This window comes from Taeniopygia guttata, chromosome 1 (genome assembly GCF_048771995.1).
Source record: "Taeniopygia guttata chromosome 1, bTaeGut7.mat, whole genome shotgun sequence".
Taxonomy (NCBI): domain Eukaryota; kingdom Metazoa; phylum Chordata; class Aves; order Passeriformes; family Estrildidae; genus Taeniopygia; species Taeniopygia guttata.
Window position 1 is genome coordinate 65,612,371 of NC_133024.1, and position 24,247 is coordinate 65,636,617.

The 24,247-nt window shown below is 38.1% G+C and overlaps 1 protein-coding gene across 7 annotated transcripts in view; it reads left to right on the plus strand.

Annotated features, from left to right (window-relative positions):
• The window catches only part of STARD13 (StAR related lipid transfer domain containing 13), a 286,809-nt gene that overhangs the window by 75,593 nt on the left and 186,969 nt on the right, over window positions 1–24,247 (plus strand). For all 7 annotated transcript variants that reach the window (XM_072930050.1, XM_072930042.1, XM_030274251.4 and 4 more), the window contains one exon: window positions 1,942–2,076. In XM_072930050.1, coding sequence (XP_072786151.1) covers window positions 1,942–2,076 — 135 coding nt within the window. The remainder of the gene's footprint in view (window positions 1–1,941; window positions 2,077–24,247) is intronic.

The following is a 24,247-nucleotide window of genomic DNA, read 5'->3' on the forward strand; positions in this document are numbered from 1 at the left end:
GAAAATCTCCAAAGCAGGTGACTGCTGTGTGAGTGGGAACATGGTTTGTTGGAGCTGCTGCTCTGAAAGTTGTTCTCTTGAGGGTGTGGACAATTTTTAACAGATGACAGAGTTATTTCTTATAGCAAATGCTGTATCTCAGAAATATATTTTGTAATTTAATCACTAGGTTGATCCAGTCAGTTTTCTACTGAAGGATTTTTCACCTGTTCATGGACGTAATTCTTTGATATTTTTTTATTCTTTGCATTTTCTTGTTGTGAATGTATCTGTTATTAATAATGCTCATTTAAACAGAATTTTTTTTTTAACAGAAGAAACCAAAATATGTGCTGGGTAAATAAATATTATGGGACATATTGGGTGAGAGTAGAGAGTTTTGCAGTATTTTGGTGAGAAAATTCAAGCTGTTTTCTAAAACAATAGCTTTTGCTTGAGGTTTAAGGGATGACTTGTTTTTACATCTGTGTAAACCACAAATTGCTACTGGTCATTTTTTTGTTGGTAGATATTATGAGGAAGTAGCACTGATTGGATTCCTCAGTAGCTGATCCAGAGAAGATGTTTAAAATAATTGTCTACAATCAAATTATTTTCTGAAACACTCTCTCACCAATGCTATAAACACATGATTTAAGTGCAAAAAACTGTACTGTCTAAATGTACTAACAACAAAACTGCTAGTTTTGGAAAAACATGTTCAATAGTTCCACTTCTGTAAAATCTGTACCTTTCCTATGAAAAAATATCTTTCTAGCAGTATGGAAGCATGGAAGCAGACATTTTGTAAATGAAACATCAGAGATAAATCACTCTTGTTTCAGTGTGTTTCCCTGTTGTTTAATATATCTGCTCCATTGCACTTATTATCTTGTACTCAGTTTCACTGCAGAAAAAGCAGGAAATCTTGAGCATGAGAATCCCATTTTTTTCTGCTTCAGTCTTTTATTATTTATGAATGACAGGGAATTCCTGTTTGATTATAGTTTATTTAGTCATTTAATTCTTTTGCATTAGTATATTGTCTTCAAACTTTTTGGGGGTTGCATACTAATTTTTTTTTGTCACCTTTTCAAAGCCTCCTCATTTTACACCCCTACAAAATATATTAAATGAGAACTGGGCAGTTGCTGTTAAAAATCAGCAGCACATATGTTACTTTATGAAGGGGAAGAGCCTGAAAATGGGCTGATTAGAATGATTGTACCCAACAGCTTGGGATTGCTCTGCAGTGCACCCATGACCCTGCTTCCCTGATTGTCTGTAGTATGAATTCTGCTGGATTGCAACATGTATTGCTTCTTGCTCACTCACCCAGTTATTCCTTGGGCAAACCAGGATACATGAGGGAATGTTGTGCAGTTGGCCTCATCCTGACACTGCATTCAGTGTGGGCCCAGAATTAGGACATCCACCTTTTAAAAAATGGTGTGGGAGTGGAACAATGAAATAAGTACTCCCCAGGTTTCAGGGAATAAGGAAAAATTTATTTGAAAAGTTCAGAATCTGTAATTTGAAAATGGGAATTTTCTGGGTCTCTGTTTAATATACAAAAATAAACATGAAATAAAGTTAAAGTTTAAAAATAATTTGAATAAAATAATTTAACTTTCTACAAAATTATTCAGTTCCTTTAAGTTAAAGGAAGGTGTACTGTTTTTGATTAGTTCTCCAGTTGTGTATATTGGATGTTAAGGATGCTACTTTCCGTAATGGCTGGATGTCTAGCTTAGCAAAGAGTAAAAATGATGCAGCAGGTGCTTTTAAGAAAAAAAAAAACATTGAAACCAAATGTTTGCCTTACATCAGAGGAAAAAAATCCAGAGGAAAAGATAAAATCAGAGGAAAAAGATAAAATTCCAAAGTTTTTTATCTTGGAGTTCACATTAAAAATATTTCTGACTTGTCTTTATTTATAGACTTTTAAAAATTCTCTTACAGTGCCCTGTTCAAGTAGAGACAGGCCTTTATGGAGATTATCAAGAAAAAGGATCTTGGAAAAATAGAAGCGGAGACTACCAGTATCTAAATTGTTTACCTTACCGAGTGTTGACTGGAGCACGGCCTAAATGTGATGTAAGTAGCTATAATATTATCTGACTCACAGATTCAGTAATCTCAAAATTTACTATGTATCATTAAAATTGTCAATGCATTTCTTCAAAATAATTTGTTTCACACATATCAAATGTTTGATTCATGCAAATATTGCACTGCATGGAGGAGTTTGGTTTGCAAAGCAGGTACAGATAAAATTAAGTTGGACTTGAGGCTCCAGGGCTGTGGGCTTCATCTAATCTGATTTTAGACCACTAATGAAAACTTCTGTATCTGAACTAGTCACTTGAATCCCCTTCATAGTCAATGGAAAGAAACAGGCAGTTCTAAAGCGTAATTCATCTGTAGGTAAGATGTGATGGATTCCAGGCATCAGAGCCATTACCACAGCTTTTTCTTCATGCCTTATTTTAGAAGTAATCTTTTAGGATTTTTTAGCTTGGTGGTTAGCAATGCCCAATTCATGGTGAATTCAGCACTGCATTCTCTGCAAGCCCAAATGCTCAGCTCTGGAGTTTTGGTTAAATCCTGTTTCTAACCATAACAGAAATATTTACTCGGGACTTTTTTTTTTACAAGGTGATGGCTGTAGCCTGCAATCAAAGTCCGTCAAAATCCATCAGAAGGTTTTCTTAAAAGGCTTTGATTTACTTTCCCAATAGCTAAATGTAAGCTGCTTTAGGATCAGTGTCTTCATTTGGAAATGTAAATGGTTTCTGTCTCCCTTCTTTTAAATTACTTGTGATCCTCATACAACATCAAAAGTGGCTGCACTGGGTTGAATCAAAAGTACTTATAGCCCTGTATCCTTTCTTTGCCAGTGGCCAGTGTTGGATGTTCAGGAAAGAAGTGTAAGGACAGAGTAAGTAGATAGTAAGCCATCTCAACTTCCTTTGAGGTATTTATCGCACAGGTACATTGAAGATAGACACTATATTGCTTTTTTATAATTAATAGCCCCTAAGAGTAATTTTTACTCTAGTTGTGCCTTTTGTACTCATTTGTATTCATTTGTTCTTTTGATATTCAGTGTCTGTAGCAATGATTTCCAAAGTTCAGTTGTGGAGTAGGTGATACAACACCTTTTTGTTATTGTAAATTTGTTACTGAATTATTATTTTGGCTGTAATTCTTGTACTGGCAAAAACTGAATCTCAGGCATCTTGTAGGGGATTATATTTATTATTGGTTTACACGTTTCTGGTTATTTTGCGGTCATTCAACATTATGAGGTCCTCTTGCAGCAATATGCAGTCAGTTTTTGTTTTTATTAACCTCTGTAGTTGAATATCGTCAGAAAACTCTGTCCCTTTTTATTCCTCCATTTTCCAGTTCATTTGTGAGTGTACTGAAAACATATCTGTGAGACTGCCAGGTAATATCTATCCACTAAAAGAAAATAATCAATTATTTTACACTTCTTTTTACATTTTTAGGTAGCAATGAAAATCCATTTTTATTTCTTGGCATCTTTTTTGTAGTTCCCCCCTTCATAGCATAGTTTGAGTTTGATGGTCAAATTCATCAGAAGCTTTTTGAAATGGAAGTTTAGCAGTCAAATTGCCTGTATCTGCATGATCATTCAAAGAAGTTGGTCTCCAAAATCCCAGTTATTCTAACCCGTTATCCTGTGCTACTGTCCATGTGTTCTTTGGCATATTTTCTGGCAGTTTTCTGCCACATGTATCAGTTCTACTAGCATCTCTTCCACAAATTACCTCAGAGGCATTTCCACACATTGGCATCACATTTGCCATCCTCTTTTCCTCCTATCCCTAAGCCAATTGGTGTTAGCAGTAATTACACATTAAGCCAATATCTCAGCAGCTCTCTTTCCCCAAACAAGGTGCTTATTTTAAGTTATCTGTGCAATTTGGATTTTAAAAAAAAAACTATTACATTAAAGATATCTTGAACACTGTCATATTTCTCTATTTCATTAAATGAACCTATTCCTGTGCACTGAAAGGAAATTTGAAGGTTGGCTTCACTCACTTGCTAATTGAAAACTTTATTGTCTTCCCACTAGCTATTTCCTTTCCTTGGAGAATAGGTTTGCTATTTTCCATTTCTGCAAAAGCACGAACATTTGTTCTGATTTGTTGCTTATTCTAGTTGGAATAGATAACAGAATTAATTAAAAAGAAACTTGCCAACTTTATTTGTTTTTTACCTTGGCCAAATATTCAGGCATGTACAAGTATCACAGCTTAGCTGCCTTCCCACTAGTACTATGTAAATATTTTCAAAGTGGTGTTGCAGTAATACTGTTGTTTGCCTACTGATGTGTGGGAGGAAAGGCAGAGAAATTAAGTTTTCGGGGTTTTTTCCTTCTCTGAAGTCTGCTTTTTTTTCTTTTTGTTGAAAATCAGGAAATACTAGCATGATAAAAAGCAGTTCTACGAATCCTCATAAGTACAGTCTGTGCATCGTACCAAACATTTTTGTATGCTCGACTAAGAGCAGGGTAATGCAGAAAGTGCAAATGTTTCTTAGGGCACCTGTGAGTCTAGAAAAACTACTGAAGGCAAGAATTTATTGAGAAATTAGTGATCTGCTTTTTAATTTACAATGCTGTAAATTAGGAATAAATGTTGAAACTGGTGTTTGCAAATGTCATTCAGGGGAGCTGGTCATTTTACTTCCTTCAAAGTGCTGCTTTTGGTGCTCTTTTTCATGCAAATTCAAATAATGCTAAGTCTAGCTCCAAGCATGTAGTCTGCATTAGTCTGTCATATCTCTCCAATACACAGATTTTCACTGCTTATTCCATATTTTTAAAAAAGGATATACTGAAGTTGCTTTTTTTATAGTAAATGGGGTGGGACCAAATGAAAAAAGGTCTAATTCCTTCCATGTCACACCCAGGCTGCAGCTCTTTAATGCTATAATACATAACTTGGGAGTAACACAGAGGTAAATTAGACCTCTTGTATTTTGATGATCAAATTTTTCTTCTCTTTCAATTTTTTGTGAGTCAGAAGGTCCAAAAGAACTCCCCAGGAGCTCATATACCGAAGGCATTTAAAGAAACAAATACTCCATAAATTATTGACATGAGCAAATATAACAGAGAGCAGTTCTAGAAATAGCAGGGATGCTTCAATTCAGGAATGATATGCGGAGATTAGTGAGCACACAGTTGTTCAATTCTCAGTACAAGGCAGTGATGTTAGCTGCACATTTTTCACAGATAGCAACTAGGCCAAAAGCCTAAAAGTTACAATGATGGTCCTTTGGCAAACTTGTCACAGTAGGTATGCTTGGTTTATGCCTGTTTTTATGACTTGCACTTCTTAAGATAATTTAGTGGAATAAACCAGCAAATCATGGGTTTAGGGCTGATGTCTCCTGTCGTTCCTTCCCCTGCCAAGGCTGCTTCACTGAAACTTTCTTTTTGAGGTTCTACAGGAAATATGTACTTGGCAGGGAAGTCACATGCTTCAGAAACAAACAGCAAAGTTTCACCTTACAATTGCTGGGATTTGTAAATTCATGTCTACATTATATAGCTTCCATTAATGGAGAGGAAGAAGCCCATCTGCAGCAAGACACACCTTGTCTTGAAGTAGTCGATGGAATGGAGGTCTCTTGTTGACATGCAACGTGCCCCCAAAGTGCTGAGGTTGCTTGGTCAAGTATTTGAAGAAGTGGCTGCCCAGGGCATCAGTGCTTAGAGCTAGACAAACTAAATCCCTCCCAGGGCATATAAATTGCAATCTGGCATTTGATGGGCAGTGCCTGCCTCTGTATGCTCTGAGCAGAGAAATCTAAAATAGTCTAAGTTAGAGGAGTCTACTGGACATTTGAAAAACCCATCAGTAAACACCCACGAGCTCTTGCAGGTATCACAGTATGCTCCGCACTATGCAATCTAGGAACGAGCAAGAAAACAAAACTTTATGTATTGGTAAAAAGAGGTTTATCCTTTATCTGTTGTAAGTTTGCACTTTTGTTTACTTTTTAAGTAGAGTTGAGGAGTACAGTTTTGATTTCTTATGCTTTAATTTGACAAATGGCTTGAACATATAAAATAAACAGGGTTAAAAATAATTACTTTACAGTTTTGAGATGTGTTTTAGCCTGGATTCTCAGTTTGATTCACTGCTCAGACTGGTGCAAGAGACAGTCAGAGTGGCTGGAGATGAGGCAGGGCAAACTGCTTCTTTCATTTAAACTGTTAGTGAGCTATAGTTCATCTATGCTAAGACACTTGATTCAGAAAATGAGGAACAAAACTGTCTTGTAAGCTACATGACTGAAGTGTTTATGATTCCTTTAGGATTTTTTTTTTTCCTGAGAAACACTAGTTGGTGCTATAAATGGTGTTTCACAGTTTAGGTCAGAGGTTCCAGGGATGTCTGATATCTTCTGACATTGTTTAGAAATATAAAACTAATAAGGCAGTAATCTAAGGCTATTATCTCTCTGTAGTAAGTGTAATGCTTTTCTGACCCTCTGATCATGTTTGAGGCCAAGAAATTAAAAAATAAAAACAGCTGAAGCAAAGTCAGAATCGTGTTTCTGGCCTGTGACAACCAGGGATCAGAGATGATTCCATTAGTGAGCATGTGTGACAAGCCTTTTATCAGATAGCTGCCAACATCCATGGCAGAAAAGGTTATCATGTGACAATTCATAACAGCTTTTACTTTCACTAGCATTCTTTGGAATTTTGAGGATCTTAAGATATTTATAAGCTCTGAGCTGATCCTTCATTTCTCCACAAAATATGTAAGCAGTCTTAATTTTACATCTGAGATTACAAGCGCCTAAACCTGACTCCAGAATAAGTTTCACTCACTGTCATTGCTGGATATAGTCATAAATGTATGCAGTTCATGGTAGAATGTATAGAAACAGCTGCATCCATTATCTAGAAGGATGTGTTTTCCAAGGTGAATATTACGCGTATCATGCTTTACTCTGACTTTGCCCCCCACATTGACAAAATTGATAGTAAAGCCCCAAGAAGACTTGTGCAATCTCTGAGCAAAGATTTCTTATGCCCATCCTGGTTCTGGGCTACTATGTATGACCCACAAAGTGCAAGAAGATGAAGTAAGAAGCCTAGACCTGTATGATGAAGGCATGGCATTCAATGCTCTGTTTCCTCAAAGATGTAGTGTGTTTGAAGACACAATTATTTGGCCATGTTGGTGCTGAAGATTTCTGTCTATACTTCAACTAAATGCATTTTTAAAAGTAACATCGTTCATGCAGAAGATAAATTTTTTGCAGAAATCAGGTTTTCACTGACTTTCTCAAAGTCTCAAAACTAACTGATTGGTTGCAACATAGTCAAGAGCAGAATCCTGTATACAGTCTCTGGTTTTGCTTACCGGACCATCCTTCCTCATAAAGAGTGCTAACTCCAGTATTCCTATTCTTGGAAAAACAAATTTCAAACTCTGTCCTTTAGTCATGTGAATTGCTTTCCTCTTTATCCTTAACGTTGCTATTAATTATGTCGGCAAAATAGCTCTCCAGTACAGATGCAGGTAGCTTGAAACCCTGTCTTTGCAGAACCTTTTTTCTTGTGTTCAGTACTTAATCTCACCAGTGTCTCACTGGGACAGCATTATGCTGAAGTAGTCAGGTCAGGTGACCCACCCCACTTTGATTGTATCCCTATATGGTGGGTTTCTGTCCCTCTGAACAGGATGGCTGCCTTCCTGTTCTTCCTCTGCTCTGCCTGCACAATGAGGACATTGAGACACTCTTCTTTCCCAGGAGCACTCTAGACTTGCAGTCATTTCTGAGATTCAAGTGCTCCTGTAAGACAGAATCTTCTCTGCTTTAAGACTAACTAGTTTTTTGGTATTCATTGCCCAGGAAGAACTCATCGCCCAGGAGGAGCTTGTACTAACTCTAATGAAAATAAATAATAGGGAGGGAAGGGCAGATGCCTCTTTTCCTTCCTGAGAGCTGTATATTCCAATATCTATAATACTCCAGGATTTCTCATCTGCTTTGTTTCCAGTGCACTTGACCGCGCTATGGACAGTGTGCTCCTAACAAACGTAAGAACCCAGCATAGCTCATTTCTTTTCCTTTTTGTCCCTCATCCCAACAGTCAGCTCCTTCAGTGGGGAAATTACATGAAAGAAAAAAGCTTGTGGGTCAAGATAAAGGCACTTTAATAAAGCAAAAGAAAAGGTTGTGCATTCAGAAGCAAAAGAAAACAAAATATTTATTCTCTACTTCCCATTATGAGCCAGTGTTCAGCCTAGGGAAGCAGGAGTTCAGCACATGTAATGGTTCTTTGGAAGACAGATGTCATAAATAACAAAGGCCCTTCCCTGCTTACTCCTTTTTTATCTTAGCTTTTATTGCTGAGTAGGCATCATATGGTATGGAATATCCCTTTGGCAAGCCTGGGTTAGCTGTCCCAGCTGTGTCCCCTCTGAAGATCTTGTGTACCCCCAGCCCACTGGCCTTTGAGAGTCAGGGGGTAAGGTTGGAGAGAGCCTTGGTGCTGTTCAAGGGCTGATCAGCAGTAGCCAAAATACTGCCATGTTATCAACACCTTTCTAGCTACAAAGCACAGTCCTATTGAGGGCTAATTTTGGGGAAATTAACTCCATCTCAGCCAGACCAAATACAATTTCTTTTTTTAGTTAATTGCAAAGCACCTTTTTTTTTTTTTTTTTTTTTTTGACAAAAATGCTGCCGCCAGCTGAAGGTGGTAATCCTAATGTAGCTATGCAGCATTTAAAATTACTTTGAACTGCTATGGTTAAATCACTTGATCTATGAAAATATTTATTTAATTTCAAAGTACATTAATGGTATCCTTTTAAAACAATACTTTGCATCAAATTCATTATTTTAATTTAGTTTTCGTAAGGATTACCTGGAGGCTAGGGACATACTATGTATATTTTATTTTTAAAATTCATTGAGTTATCTATGTAGGAAAGGAAAGAGCTGTCTTATTCATAAAATGCCACTGAAACATAATTTTAAAACATTTAATTATTCTCTGATGGATGTAGACAAGATAATTTATATGCATTTTTTTATATACAGTATAAAGTAAAATTGAAGTTTCCAACTGATTTTGGAATAAAGTTAATTTAATGTAGTTCAAAAGGTATATGAAGTTCAAATCTGTATCGGGAGGAGGCTAGAATTGCTTATTTTTATTGCTTGGCATTACATGGCTATTTATGTAGTTCAAACCAATAATGTCTGTTTATATTGCAAGAAAAGCTTTGAACAAGGGAGGAACCACAGGAGCAGCTGGAAAATAGAGGTCACCCACCTCTGCAAGGGCAGCCAGCAGGTCCACCAGGGATGGCAGTAGCAGCAGAGCAGCTGGGCTTGGTGGTGATTTTGCCAAAACCCCACGAGCAGAGACTGCCAGCAAAATTTGTTGAGTGAGCACTTTTCTCAGCCAGCCCAATCCCTTTTTCATTATAACTGTCCCAAACTCACACAGTGAGATTTGCCTTCTAGATCCATCTGTAGTGACAAAATAAGAGTTGCAGGCTGGCATTGATTAATTAGTATCTACATCCCAAATTAATCCTCTGTGTGCTACTTGACTTTTATAGACATATTTATCATATGTAAATTTAAATATTCTAGAATGAAATTTGTTGTTATGTTAATCTTCAGATCTTCTGACTGAATGATTTTGCAGAAACACTTCAGTGTTTTGTTTCTGATAACACTGACTGTTTGCAGGAACACAAGTTCATTTCATAGTAGTGCACTCTTGCTAATAATAAACACTACATTTGCTGACTTAGTGATAGCACACAGCCTCAGAAATGTATTGCTCTTCAAGACAGACTGAAATGTCCTGACTCTTTGTCTGTAGATATGAGATTCAAGTTGTCAAAATAAGAATCTCTATGCATGCATAGCAAGAGGTGATTGGAAACCATACCAGTAAATTATACCAAGCCTATCCAAGTATAAGGAGAGAGAACTTCACTTCCATGCAGATAACTTTGTACTCAGTGAGGTGAAAAAGGGAAACAATTTCCCTCTCTTTTCTTTTCTTTGTATATTGTTTTGGGCTTATGCTTTTAGATTCAACACACAGTTTATGTAACTGAGTGACAGTACAATTTTCTACTGTGTTTTTTAGCACTCAGAGGAAAGAATAGATGATAGAGTGTGCCAGCTCCCATGGATGAGAATGGCAGGAATGTGCTGGGTTCAACCCTACGAGGCTGTCTCTTGTATTTTTACTTGTGGGATTGGTTGAGCACAATTTTCTTCAGGGAAGTATGTACAGGCATACCTTACCTGTCTGTCCATCTGGTCAGGAGTTTGCATTTTCTTTTTTCTGGCCCTGTGATATATTTGTTACAACAGCATGAAAAAAAAAAAAAAAAAAGAATGAGTGTATTCTATGTTATCATTTTAGCATAATGCCTCTTTTTGAGTTGCTATTACTCATTTTCTTCATCTTGGCTTCTGTTTTAGTACTTCTGTAATTTTTATTCAGGCAGGGTTTTCCTGGCAGTTTCACATGTTGATCAGACAGCGCATGAGAGACGGAGCCTTTTATAATTGTTGTTCACAGCAAGAGCAAAGCAAAGAGATTCAAATATTACCAGAGATGTATAATTAAAAATGTGTCCTGCCTGTGCTGACAAAGTGCTTCTGTGGCATTTCAGAGCTTGGGCAGAGTCAGACCCCTGGTCCCACTTAAGCAGTGGTGCAAAGGTCTCTCATAGTACCAGCCTCTGGCTCTTTGTACTCTGGAGAGCCTGTAGGCTGCTCATGCCTGTTTCCCACGCTGAGGAAGAAGGCGCTTCCATGTATAACACACTAGAAACAGAGGCTGGCACAATGCACAGGGAAAGCATTTTTTATGCAAATGAATGTAGCAAATTGTGCATCCCATCTCTTTAACAAAGATAATCCCTCTCAAGGTGCAACTTTTTCTTGTGCTTCTACTGGGAGGAGGCAGCTTTGCCCAACTGCCACCCCCTTGTCCTGGGGTGTATGTAGCCCTTTGTGAAAGGATGTGCACTTACACAAGGAAAGTACAACTTCAAAAAAATTATTTGAAGTTTTGTATCTTGCTACGACTCATAGGGCCTTTTTTTGTAAATTCCCAGAACTCAACACAGAGTGATTTTGAGTTTAATTGTTAGATGGGGTTTGCTGATAATCCACTGTAGGAGAAAGGTCACATATTATCTGAAACAGCCATGTGTCATAATGATGACCTTTAAATTGGTATGTCATGCATTGCATTAAAATTTACAGTAACTAATTATTAACAAAACCAAAGTGCTCAGAAATAAAAGTGGCTGAAGCTTCTTTAAAGCAAAATGTCCTAATAGAAATTTTCAGATTCACAACTCACTTGAGAACATTTTGGGTTTAGCCAGAAGGCTGCAAATTAGGCTGAATATTTCCAGAAGAACTTTCATGTCTTTGATCTTGAGCTAGAAAATTGGAGTTTGCATCTCGGACTGTTATTTTGCACTGAAACAGAGTTAGCACAGCCTCAGAGAGGAACTGCAATCTGAGAGACCTCAAGAGGACTTTTAGGCTATTCCCCTTTGCCGCATCAGAACCACCTGTACCTGTGTCACCCAGATGTAAGTTTCTCTGACATCTTTTTTAAGACCCCTACTGACAGACTATAGAGCCTGTTCTAATGATGCATTTTAGTACCCCATTGATCATTAGAAAGTTTTACTATGCTTTCATAGTGTAAAATGTCTTCTTGTGTTCATCATCAGTATGCAGAACATGCTATGTTCTTGTTCTTTGCCTTCTGCCTTCCCTCTGCAGATCAGTCTGGTTCATCTTTTTCTTGTAGGTCCTGGTTTCTAGACCCCTTGTTTCATCTAGTGTCTCAACCTGCACACTAAATATTAATTTGAGCATATTCAGAGCTAGTTACATGTCTCACAAGTTCATCTGGAAAACATACCAAAAAGACTTTTAGCAGTTGAGGTTGTAGCAAAATCTGGGCTCTCTGTAATGCCCACAGGACTGGCAAGTTGCACAGACACTGACATGGATATTATCCTTCATGTTCACTTTCATCTTCTCTGCAATCATGGTTGCAAAAGTCACAGCTCCATTGATATTAATGATATTAATTCCTGTAGCATGTTTTTCTTACTCCTTAAGTATCCTAAGAAACATTTTTCATTTGTTTGTGTAAATTGACTAAAACTAATCCAAGGTTGTGCCTACACTAAGAAGGATCCCTGTACAGATAAATAGAAAATTCATCAAAACACAGTTCCTGCCAGATTGGTTCTCAGGAGATTTGCAGCCTGATTCAGGTGAAAAGGGAATCTTACTCTCTTTTAAGTTCCTAGGCTGAATGTCTCCTCACTCCCTTGACTCACTCCAGCACAGCGGGAAGCTCTGTTGATAGAAGGCACATGGAACCCCAAGCACTCTGGAATATCACACAGGCAGAGGAGGGTGGATGTGGACAGAGTGACAGAGATGATGAGAGAATTGAAGCAGGAAGGCTGGCAGGACCTCAGCAGGTGGCACTCTTCCCTCTGGATCAGCGTGGGGAGGGAGCTGCTCCCAGCAGTGCACGGCATCACTCTGCTGACACACCAGCTCAGGATGCAGTGCGAAATTCAAAGCCTTGACCTCTTTTGATCACTGGAGTTTTTTTATGGAGTCGTCCTTGATTCATGTATAAAAATAGTTTACTAAAGGTTCTTGAAATTTCAACTCAGATAATCTGCCTAATGAGCAGTCTATCTATAGTCATGGCTCTGTAAATTATTCCTTGCTCCTTGCTCAGGCAGTGCAATCCTAACACAACTGTGCTTTGATGTCAGACATCACTGTCTTTCTAGACAGCAGTGGTCCTGGACTGTACAGTTGGAGCATTTTGAGATGCAAATCCTTGTATTCTTAAAGACTGTGTTCTGTGTTGTGCTGCCTTTTCAGCCAGTCAGTCAATCTGTTTGCAGAGTGAACTTAGCGAGAGCTTAAACAACATAAACTCGAAGTATAACATGGTATGATTGTACCCTTACTTTTTAATGAACTCTTTAAACAGGGAACCTGATCTGAGTGTCTTTTTCACCCTAGACGTATCCCTTGCAGCAATATAAAGAAAAGAAAAAGAAATTTTGGCAATAAATGGTTATAATGAGTTTTAATCCCCAAGCTGTACCTGTATCGAAGCCTCAAGAATTTCCTGCCTGCTTTCTTTAAATGTTGTTTTCTGACAGTATATCTGAAGTTTCATTTAAGTCTTTGTATCACAGTAGGAATTCAACCCAGGGTCAGGATTGTCTGATTCTTTGCTGACAGAGGCTTGCAGAGCTGTTGACTTTGCTTAATTAAGGATCCTCCCTTTGTTACAGTCTCTTCAGAAGTTTTGGGAAGTAGGTAGCTCTGTGTTGATTTATTGGCATTTCTCTCCTCAGGGTATATTTTTATTAAGACATATCAGAAGGAGGACTTTTTCTACTAATTACTGGGGGTTTTTTGTATGCACCTCTTTGAGAGGGCTCCTTAAGACATCTAGCTTTACTATACTTATGTTCTACTGGCTGGCCTGTTCTTTTACACTGAGAGAGCTGATTTTGATGCCTAACTGTCTAGCTGTTACGCCTCTGTGATGTGCAGTTCTAGCTCCTGTGAACTGATTGAAATCCCATCAGCAAGAATAGCTTGTGCCTCTTGGGGAAACAAAACCATTTTTTGCTCCCCAGAGGCATGGCTGTCATACCTGTGGCTCCATTCCTCCATTCCTCTTCACTGGCACATGTGTCACACACTTACTGTCGTCCTGCAATGCCATTCTCTTTGGATGTGGCAAATGAGAGTATGGTGGGTTTTGTTGACTGTCTGACCCAAAGTACATTGGGACAGTGAATTTTTTCCCTGCTGTAGCTGCATTGGAAGTTTGTGGCCAAGCTGCCCACCCAGTCACTGCCTATTGGACAAGACTGATCTTTAGTGGGGAGTCTTACAAAGGAGATTGCAAAAGAAGTAATTCAGCCTTTCTCACAGTGGCTGAGGGGATGGTGTCCAGGGAGTGTACATCCCTAGTTTGGGTGGGCTATCTGGGGAGTGCTGTCAAAGGAAGTATACTTCTGCTTTATTCACAGCAGGTATGCACATGATATGATCTTTTTTGAGAAATACGTATCATATCTGTAAAATATCCATAATTCCCAGATCATTTGAGATACAGCCCATAGTGGTTGAAATACAAGATTAATTTTTTTCACCACATCAGAAGTTCATGAGGTTCAACAATAGAGACGAATTCCAAGACTTAATGCATGATCTCAGACTAAACTACAAACCTGCAGTGAGGACTAGAGTAGGTCCAGATTCCCCAGACAATAAAGTCATGTGGGCCAATCTTGATATCAAACCACATTGATAGGAAGTGCATGTGCATGGTAGACATTCTTATATTAAACAAGCCTGTGGAAGTTTTCCCCTTTAAGAAATGTAATACTCTAGGATACTGAAAATTATGTTAAAAAGGTCCCCTCAAGGTCTTAAAGGAATTACTGGTATCAGACATTCTCTAGCTCTAAAGATCGAGTTCGTTATGGGATAAACAAAAATTATGTACCAAATGGCACATCTGAAATACTCAGTAATTTGGAGAGATGGTTTGCTGAAAACAAATTTTACAGCATACCAAGCTGTAAATTTTCTATAGCTTTGAAAAATCACCATGAAAGAAATAAGAGAGCAAAGCACTGAAATGTGTACCCTGTCCCACTTCTTGAATGAAGATTTGAATGATTATATTCTTTTCATTGTCCATAAGCAGACATGAGACCTTTTCAACTATAAACCAGTGATGATTAGTATTAGTGTAGAGACCTGAAAGCATTCTGTAGATATGACTGAGTTCATACCTAGTGTTTCCTGACAGGCATTTCTGTAATAATACATTTCATCTGATTCTGGAATGTTTGTATTCCCTGCTTGCTTTGTCAGGAGAAAGATAGCCACATGCAAAGAGGTGGACTGCAATATTTGTTTTCAGACCCAAGAAGGACACTATCTTCATTTTGCAGCTGGAAGGCAGAAGGTCAGAATGGAAGTGATTGCCCAGCTTCCTCCATGAGGTCTCTCACAGTACTGAAACGATCAGTCGGGTCTTTTCATCTTCAGTCCTGCACCATCAGTCACAAGATTGTCTTTCCTGATCTGCTACAAGAAGAAGAGAGTTCTTGTGCACTCCCATCAACACTTTTTTGCTTCTTCCTACCTAACCCAGAATATACAAAATACCATTATCTAGAATACTATTTGCTCCTTCAAGCTTACAATACAATAAGGTACATCTTGAACATTGCTGTCTGAGGCATTCAGGGTACTTTAATACACATTAAAATGAGTGTAGTTGTACTTTATAGTGAGTCAGCATTCCAATAATATGGTTGACAGACTCCCAGTTTATAACCTGTTCTGTCTGCAAAGGTTGCATTTGCAAAGCAAAGTCATCTGGCATCACTCAGCTATAGGGTCTTAAGGATAAGAGTTCCCCCAGTCTGAGTGACAGGTACACAGCTGTGGTAGGCATTTCAACACAGCTGATCCTGGGTCATGCTGATTTCCAGTGTATATCATCTGGCAGTTCTTATTCATTGGAGCAGCAGGTCATCTCCTGGAATGGCCTGTTCGTTCTCTGTGGTTTTGGCTGGCATCTTTTTGGTTTTGCTTTTGGGGGAAAGAGGGTAGGGGGAGGGGGCAGTGTTTTGTTTTTATGGCTTGTTTTGTCATTTTCATTCTTTGGGGTCTAAAAAATGGAAAATATAAGCATAAATGAGGCTGCTGGGACCCACACATTTAGTTGCACAGATCAGCCATCTGCTTTGCATGCTCTACCATCACTCCTCGTTATGCACTTATTGTGGGAATATTTATTCTGTGAATGACTAGCTGTTTGCTCTTGATATGCTTCCATCTGCATATATATTTGTCAAACCACTCCCCTTAGGCATATGAAAGTTTAGCTTTCCCTTTCAGATGGCTGTAATTATACAATTAGATTTGCCATATCGTCAGCAGCATGCTCAGCTCTCACATCCACTGCAGGATGCACATGTGGAAGATGGACTGGCAAAAATAATTTGGACAACTCCTCGGGTATGAAAAAGGCTGAGTTTTAGTGTGGCAGCCAGTACAGTTGGAACCTGTGTGGGAATTTTGGAAGCCTTAGAGGTAACAATATGGTAAAAAATAACTGGTGATGAGCCATAGACACATCTGGATATAAATAAGGGCAATAGATTGCTAGGAATGATGAAGTGGCTCTGTTGGATGGTATGTGCCCCATACCTGGCAGATTTGTCTTCACTGAAGCTCCCAGTGAGATATGAGGGGAGCTATGTGAGGAGAAGACCCCATATGAGTCTTCCTTCTGAGAGAAGCTATAACAAGACTGAGTTGCAGTTAAGGGTGGGAAAGACAGGTTCTGATTCTGAACTATTTAAACTTTTCAGACTTGTGCAGTTCATGCACCATGCCTGCAAGAGAAGAAAAGCAACCACAGTAAAGATGGCTTGGGATTTAGGGCTTTGTTTGCTTGCTATCTACTGGTTTGGTTTTGTTTTTCCTGCAGCAAATGACTCAAAATTACTAAACTGTACCATTTTCTCACTAAGTCTGCTTTTGTTAAATTCTAACTGAATCCTAAGAGACAAGGTCAGATCCTCAGCAGTGTCTATCACATTTGGCATATGGTACCACTTTTCTAGACTAGCTTGAACTTCCGGAAATCATGTACTTTTGAAAATCAATTATTCTCCTTCTCATGGTAATCAACATGGTAGCATTTTGTCTTCAATAAATTTTATCCCAGGAGCATGGATGTTTTAAGTGCTTGTCAGAGACCCAGCTGTCTCTGGGGAAATTATGTGTTCAGGCATATCTCATTCTAAATAATTTTTAAAATAAACACTTTGCTTTGTCTTGTGTATGAGTTATGACTGTAATGACTTCTGGTTCCAAGTTTCCTTTCTCAGCATTTCCTCCCTCCAGACTTCTCCTGATGATAATGCTGCTTAGTGTGGAAATGAGCCTGTGTATTTACGTGACATTTTACCAATGTCCTGTTAGGCTGATTTTAATATTGAAAACTATTAATGCCCTGAATCTCATATTGTAAAGATCAAAATTGACTCCTCAGCAAAGCATACAGTAGATCAAAATCTCAGTTTTCGGGATGAATATAGCCAGGCAATGGGCACTGGGCTTTTGGGGCATGCACAGGTTTACTGTGCATGCATAAGGCATAGTGGTTTACTAGAGGCAGTTCAGTCCCTGAACGTCCTTCAGCACAATGAGCTCCAGCAGACTTCGGCACAAAATTGCAAGAGCTTTGAAGAATGCAGCAATTCTACTGATGACTGTGGTGAAGGCATCTATTTTCTCTGTTTAGCCCTACATTATCCAAGGAACTCTTGATGAACTTTGCATATTGAAAGACAAAAGGTAGATCTGGGATTTTCATGCATAGTGGCTTTTATTGTGGAAGATTGTCTTTTTTTTCTTCTTGTTGTTTTTTTACCTCCCAAGAAGACTTTGGTGGTTTATTGGAGTTGGTGGTTTATTTGTTCTGTTTGATTCATGGCTTTTGAGTGAGTATATGATGTTACACAACATCCAATATTAACTGCTCCTCTGAAGGTTCTCTTCAATTGTTTTGCAAATCATTGCTACATTATAGGCTCACTGTTGGGGCCAATGATTTAAGACATGTATTTGTTACTTAAAATTACTTTGCACATAATGCACAAGCAGGCAAAATTGTGGCTACTTGAATATTTGAGAACAGTGTTGTCAACATTGTGTAAGAAGACACTGTACAAATGAAGGCTTTAATTCTAGTCCTGCAGATCTGGGCATACATTTGTTCCCATGGAGTTTTGCAGGAGCCCTTCTGCAGGAGTTACTTCAAGGCCTCAGAGCGCCATGCCCAGGGGAAAGTTCAGCAGCATTGCATGCATGTAGACCTTAGGTTCCCAACTTTTAGATAATGATTCCTCACAGTACATTGATAATGTATTGTCTCTTGTTTCATCTCTTCACTAAAATCTCTTTCTGGTCTACTGTATGTCTTCTTTATAATTTTTCTTGTTCCATGACTGTCCTCACACATTCTGCATCCTTACTTCTCCATTGCCAGCTTTGCTGACAGATCCAGGACTGAGAGTGAGGTTGAAAACTGGACTTTATTTGGCTAACATCACCCAGAGCCACTGGGGTGTCTCTGCACCCTGTTGTCATGTGATTATGATATAGGAATATATAACACAGACATCCAACATTGCTTCATAAGGATCTGTATGGATCTGATCTCTGTACTTCACCTGTGGCATGGTCATGAGTCACCACTCAGGTCCCTCATCCCTCAGAAAACTTAGAATAGGACTACTTCACATTTTTACTTCGGTACAAATGATTTCATAGATATAGAGTCAGTTTGTTCACCATGGAAGATAATTTATTTCTGTTTAGTTAATGTGCTGCTTCAGAGAAATTAGAAATAATTGCAGAATAATCATAAAGAACTTGCTGTCAGATGAAAAAGCTAGTTTGTATGAAAATCAAGAGCAAAAATATTGTTTAAGTAGGTTGTATTTTCTTTGGATACATGTACCTTAGCATAAGAATTTCATTTATAACACTTGATATAAATAGTGTGATAACACTTCACAGAACCTCCACTTATCAGGGGAATTCCAACTTCTTACAGAAACTGAAGCATGCTGGTTGTCATGCCATCCTTGTAAATATTTTATGTTGGCTTAAGACTCAAGGGCGGGTGTCTATTTTTACTTAGTGTTTGTGAAGAATTATGAACCTAAAAAGCTTTTGGTATAAAGCATTTAGCAGTAGCAAAGCCAGTTCAAAGCTGTCTCCAGAAACAGAAATTGCAGAGCATCTTTTTTGTTTGTTTTTATATTATACTTAATGTTTGCTGTACTTCTCTGGCAAACATGCCTGTAATAAATAGTTGTTCCAAATAACAACATACATTCAACAAAGTAGCTTGGAAATCAGCCTTCCTTTTCCCTGAAAGCAACTGCTTTGCATTGACATCTTCAGTAGTAACTTGCTATTTGCACTCCGTTTTGTTGGGGTTTTTTGGGTTTTTTTTTCCCTTTCTTTTTTCAGCTGCAGGCTAGTATTGCCTGCCTGCCAAAATAATGAAATTCATAGACTGGCAGAGACAGTGCATCTTGTATTGTCTGGTGTCCCAACAAAATTTCCTGGCTATCTTCTGGTTTCTCAAATAAATTATGTAAAACTTCTATTTGGGTCATAATCTGAACTTCTTAAAACCACAAAAAATGTGTCATGTGCTCATGATTAAAGTGAGAAAGTTTAAGAGCTAAAGACTATTACTGTGCAGATTAGCAGTGTAAATGTTGAGCTGCCTGAGCCATATGGCCTGGCTTCTCAGCGGCATTCGTGTGTTTGCACACAAGGCAGAGAGATTCATTCAGACACTTACATTTACCCAGCATTAATATTGATTTTGAAATTCAGATTTTAATAATTTCATGCTCTTTCTGTATCCCTGGCAGGCTCTCAAAGCCAGGCACATTACCAGTGTGCATGGCCATTCCTACTTGTCAGCTTCTGCCTGTGTGAGTGCTGGGCTTGACTCAGTGCTGCTGCGAGAGGCCAGTGTGAGACTTCAGTACTAATTAAGTTTGAATACAGAGCTATGTTTGAGAGCCAAAGGAAGTGCAGGAAGGAAGCTGAGTGTCAGTGAGTCATGTCAGATGAATGCATGGCAAGCAGTTATTGATAACATACAGCCAAACCACAGTGTTGATTTTGGAAGATTTGGCATGGAAACTAAAAGCAGCATCCTGACCTCAGCAGCTATTTGTTAGTATTTAGATTTCCAATAATGTTGTTTTGGTTTATTTGGAAGAATTGTTTCTTTTCAGCTTCTCTGTCTTTATTTATCCCACAGTTCTTGCTAGAATAAGGACCCTCAGGGACTGGAAAAGTTTAATCTGTGTGAACAAGGCCTCAGCATTTTTCTGAAGACAGTCTACCATTTTCTGTGTGAAGGAAAAATGTCTCTTTAGTGGCAGGCACCCTGCCTTGTAATTTCCGTTGTGTGAGCTTGGACATCTGTGTGATTATCCTCTGGGAACACTTGCAGCTTGACACACATGCATCTAGTCTAGCTATTTTTAATCATCGCTTTTCAAGTATCTGTAGTGAGTTTGGTGACATGAATGGGAATAGTGTTTTCCAAATTTGAGTCCTTTGGTATTTGCTTTTTGTAGTTCCTCAACCCCACTAAAATCTCAAAATATCATAAAGGTTAATCACTTCCAACTGTCCAGGAAACTTCATTTCTTGAAAATATTACAGTCCCCACAGAACTTGAATGTAAAGTCACATTTGAAGAAATAAGAAACATCAAATTTCTGTTTTAAGTGTAGCCATAGTTATTTAAGAATATGACCTACTGGGAACCAGGTAGTCTTTGGACTTTTTAAAAGTTATTTTCAAATTAAATTATGATGGTTTTGTTTATGTTTTTGGCTTAATTTATAGGAAAGATAATAGTTCGGAATCAGCAACAATTACCATAATAATGGTTCATTTTGCTGGAGAGTTTTTTCATTTTACTCCTTGGGACAAAACTGATCCCAGGTAACACTCATTTCCTTACTTATCCCATTCTGTCACAGCTTTACTGTTTACCGTCTTGCAAGAAAAACTTCTGTGCCACATCTGCTGTTGTCAGTGTGTGAAGTAGTTGTAAAACAAGACCTAAAGAGTAATGATCCATTTCACGTCTCAGCTTTCTAACTGACTCTTATTTTAATCAGTAAAAGACACTTGAAAAAGCACAGCACAGTATTCAGATTCATGAAACAATATTTTAAGTGAGGTTACAGAAGTAAAATTTGATGATATAAATCTCATTGTACTGATCAAATAATGAATAATACCTTGTATTACAAGTTATAAACTGGTTATTTGAAGGTTAATAAAGCAAGAGATGAAAAAAAAAAAAAGGCTTTAAAGAATTCCTGTAAGCTATATTTCATTTCCTTGGCCACAGTGTAGGATCAGGTAGATCTATGTCACTTCTGAGAGATGTTTGTATGCTCTCTTCTTGAAGACATCTCATGACAGAGACCACACAGTCTCACCCTGCAACCATTGTTTTGCTATGTTTTAACATTAAAAATTAAATTCTTGAAAGTACAATCTTGAAGTTTCTTGCACATTAAAATAATTTCCTCTTGTCCTTCTCAGCTGTGGAAAAAAGATTTTTTTCCTTTCTCATTATAACATACATTTGGAAATTACTCTCAGGTTTCAGCCCACTCTTTTCTAGATTAATAGTCCTACTTCATCTAGTTTTCCTTTGCAATCAACATTTTCTATATCCATGATAATTTTTTTGTTTCTAGTCTCTGGTCTATGCTTTTTTTGACATGAAATGCCTAAAACTGAATTCTTCAGATAAATGCAGTTCAGTAGGAAGCACACTAAAGTTCATGGAGCTCTATCTGACACAGGAGACTCTTAACTCACAAAAGTAACCCCTCTGGATTCAGCAGAGACACTGAACTAAATGCTTTTTTGTGAGGAGTGCAGTCCTGCCACTCAGATGTACCAAACTTTACTGCAGGGATCATTTTCCTCATCCATCACTTCAGTCGTATTTTTTCATTCCCCAAGCCATGCCTCTGTCTTTTGCTCTATTAAAGGTAAGGTCTTTATTTTCACTTGCAAATTCCTTAATAACCTGTTCCTTTCTTATCATGTACACATCTTGGCATACTCACTCGCCTTCCATCTCTCCATTCCCCAATACCAAATTCCTAGACTTAAAAGTTCCTTTCTGATCTCTCTTAGTTGGGGCCTTACACTTTAGGAAAATTCTTTGCAAACAGCCAGGACACAGCAACAACCTTCCTTTTAAAACCTTCTTAAAACTCTGTTTCTGCAAACCTAGGTGGGAGCTGGGCCACTTGTACAAAACCCAGCACAGCTGTGGTGCTTCTTTTTTCTCTCTGGTCTGTAGGCATGTAGCCTCATCTCTCCTTTACACTTATGCAGAAAGCTTTTTGGAATATAGGCCATGTTTTATGTGTCAAATGAGAAGTACTTCACACAATAGATTGGTCTAGAGTTAATATGATAATCCTGAAAACAATGCTGGTAAATGTGCTAGAGAGATATGGCTCTATGCAGATCCTATTGCTCCTTGTACAAGGAGCCAAGTATTTCCAAGAGAACTCTTATATCTTCACATATGTTTTTCCAACCAATAGAATTATGCTTTAATGGTATTTCCACAAGAGAGCAAGGTGAGCCAAGGACCGGTCATTACAGAGGCTTTTCCATGTAATTGAGTGGTTCAAGAAAACATTATAAAATATTATCTTGGCAAAGGATGTAAATGTGAAGAACAGCTGGTAATCCCATGAAGATCCTGCTCATCTATAAATTAATACATGCCACTGAGGATACTGACAATTTGTCCTGGAAGTGAAATGGTTGAGAAGAGATTTTGGCACTCAATCAGCAAAAGATATGACACTCATAAAAACAGAACTATGTTTATGGCACAGTACAACAGTTAATTGGTTTTGGATGTATTTATAAGAAATCGAGCATCTATTTCTGATATCTATATGTGTGTGAAAAATTAAATTTCATTCTATCAGGAAAGAGTCAAAGCTTCCTTTGTTAACTTTTCAGAAGAGCATGGCTTCTACCAAAAGAGCTCAATAAAATATATTTGCTATTTTGAGGGCCTCTTGATTGAACCAATGGTTTTCTTACAGCCCTTCTCCTCCACTGCTTCAGTTTTACAGCATAATGAAAACAAGATGTAGCAAACTGTAAGTGAGGTAGGATCAGAAGAAGAGTTTAGAGGGGTAACAACTGAAGACATTGCTTAACAGTTACATAACTGGAAGGAAGGCCAGAAGACATAAATGTTTCTCATTTATCCGTGCCTGTGTAGATGTGGACATAGATGTAAAGAAAGAATGGTTGCTAAATATGCCCTGGTGGCATAAATATGTATGTGGATAAATAGGAAAGATAACCAGGCATCCAGAAAACTAAGTTTGCTTTATGTAATTACATTTAATGTAGATTTGTTGGCAGTAGACTGTCAACTTTGCTATGTGTGTATGGGAGGATTGATACTACCTGTTTTATTGTCATATGGTGCACAACACCTCTGTGCATCCTTCTATCCAGGGTCTCCCAAACAGAAACAAGGTAATTTTATGTATGTACTAGTGAATCCCTTCAAATTAATATCCCATCTCTGTATTCCCTGCCTCACTTCTTCCTGGAGTATGTACTCTTCCACAGAGAAGCCCTCTCCACCTATTTGATGCAGATCCCATCATTTCCGCTTAGGAAACCTACTTTCATCACCAAAGTAAGAGTTCAGTGCTCTCACTCTTTTTTTTACACAGCACTATCAAAATCAGAGTTTTTGTCTTTATATTTTGTATCTCACCTGTCTTCAGATCTGTGCTTCTTCATTACCTCTTCTCCCAGGTGACAAATGACAGGATGAGAAGAAAGGGCTCCAAGTTCTACCAGAGGAGGCTTAGATTAGGTATTAGGAAAAATATTTTCACATAAGGGGTTAGAGAGCATTGTAACAGACTGCCTAGGGAAATGATTAAGTCACTATCCCTGGAAGTATTCAAAAAAATGTGAGGATATGGCACTTGAGGACATAGTTTGATGGTTAACATGGTGGTGGTACAGGGTTAAACAGTTGGAGTTGATGATCTTAAAGATATTTTCCAACCTTAGTGATTCTATGATATGCATTATGTTGTTTCTGTTAATGATGGTTAGCTGATTTTTGATTTATTTTGTCTTATTTTTATTACAAGAAAATCAGGCATCTGGTCACTGTCTTCTCTATGCTGAATTTTGCACATTTAAGTTTTTGCAGTATTTTTATGTTTGATCCTTTTTCATATAAAAGCAGCTTTTTATTGAGTGAGGTGTACAAATACACCTCCAAATGTTTGGGGTTTGTACCTGGGAAAGAAAAAGAGCACCAAAGGAAGCACTAAAATGGTCTTCTAAGTGGTTATTTTCTTCCTACTCCAGATTCCAGGCTATGACTCTAGACACAGGCTGAATAGTGATACAGATTGTGACTGTTACCTTTGTGGTCAAAGGCAAAACTGCTTCTGATGCAGACCTGCATCCCAGTTTCCAT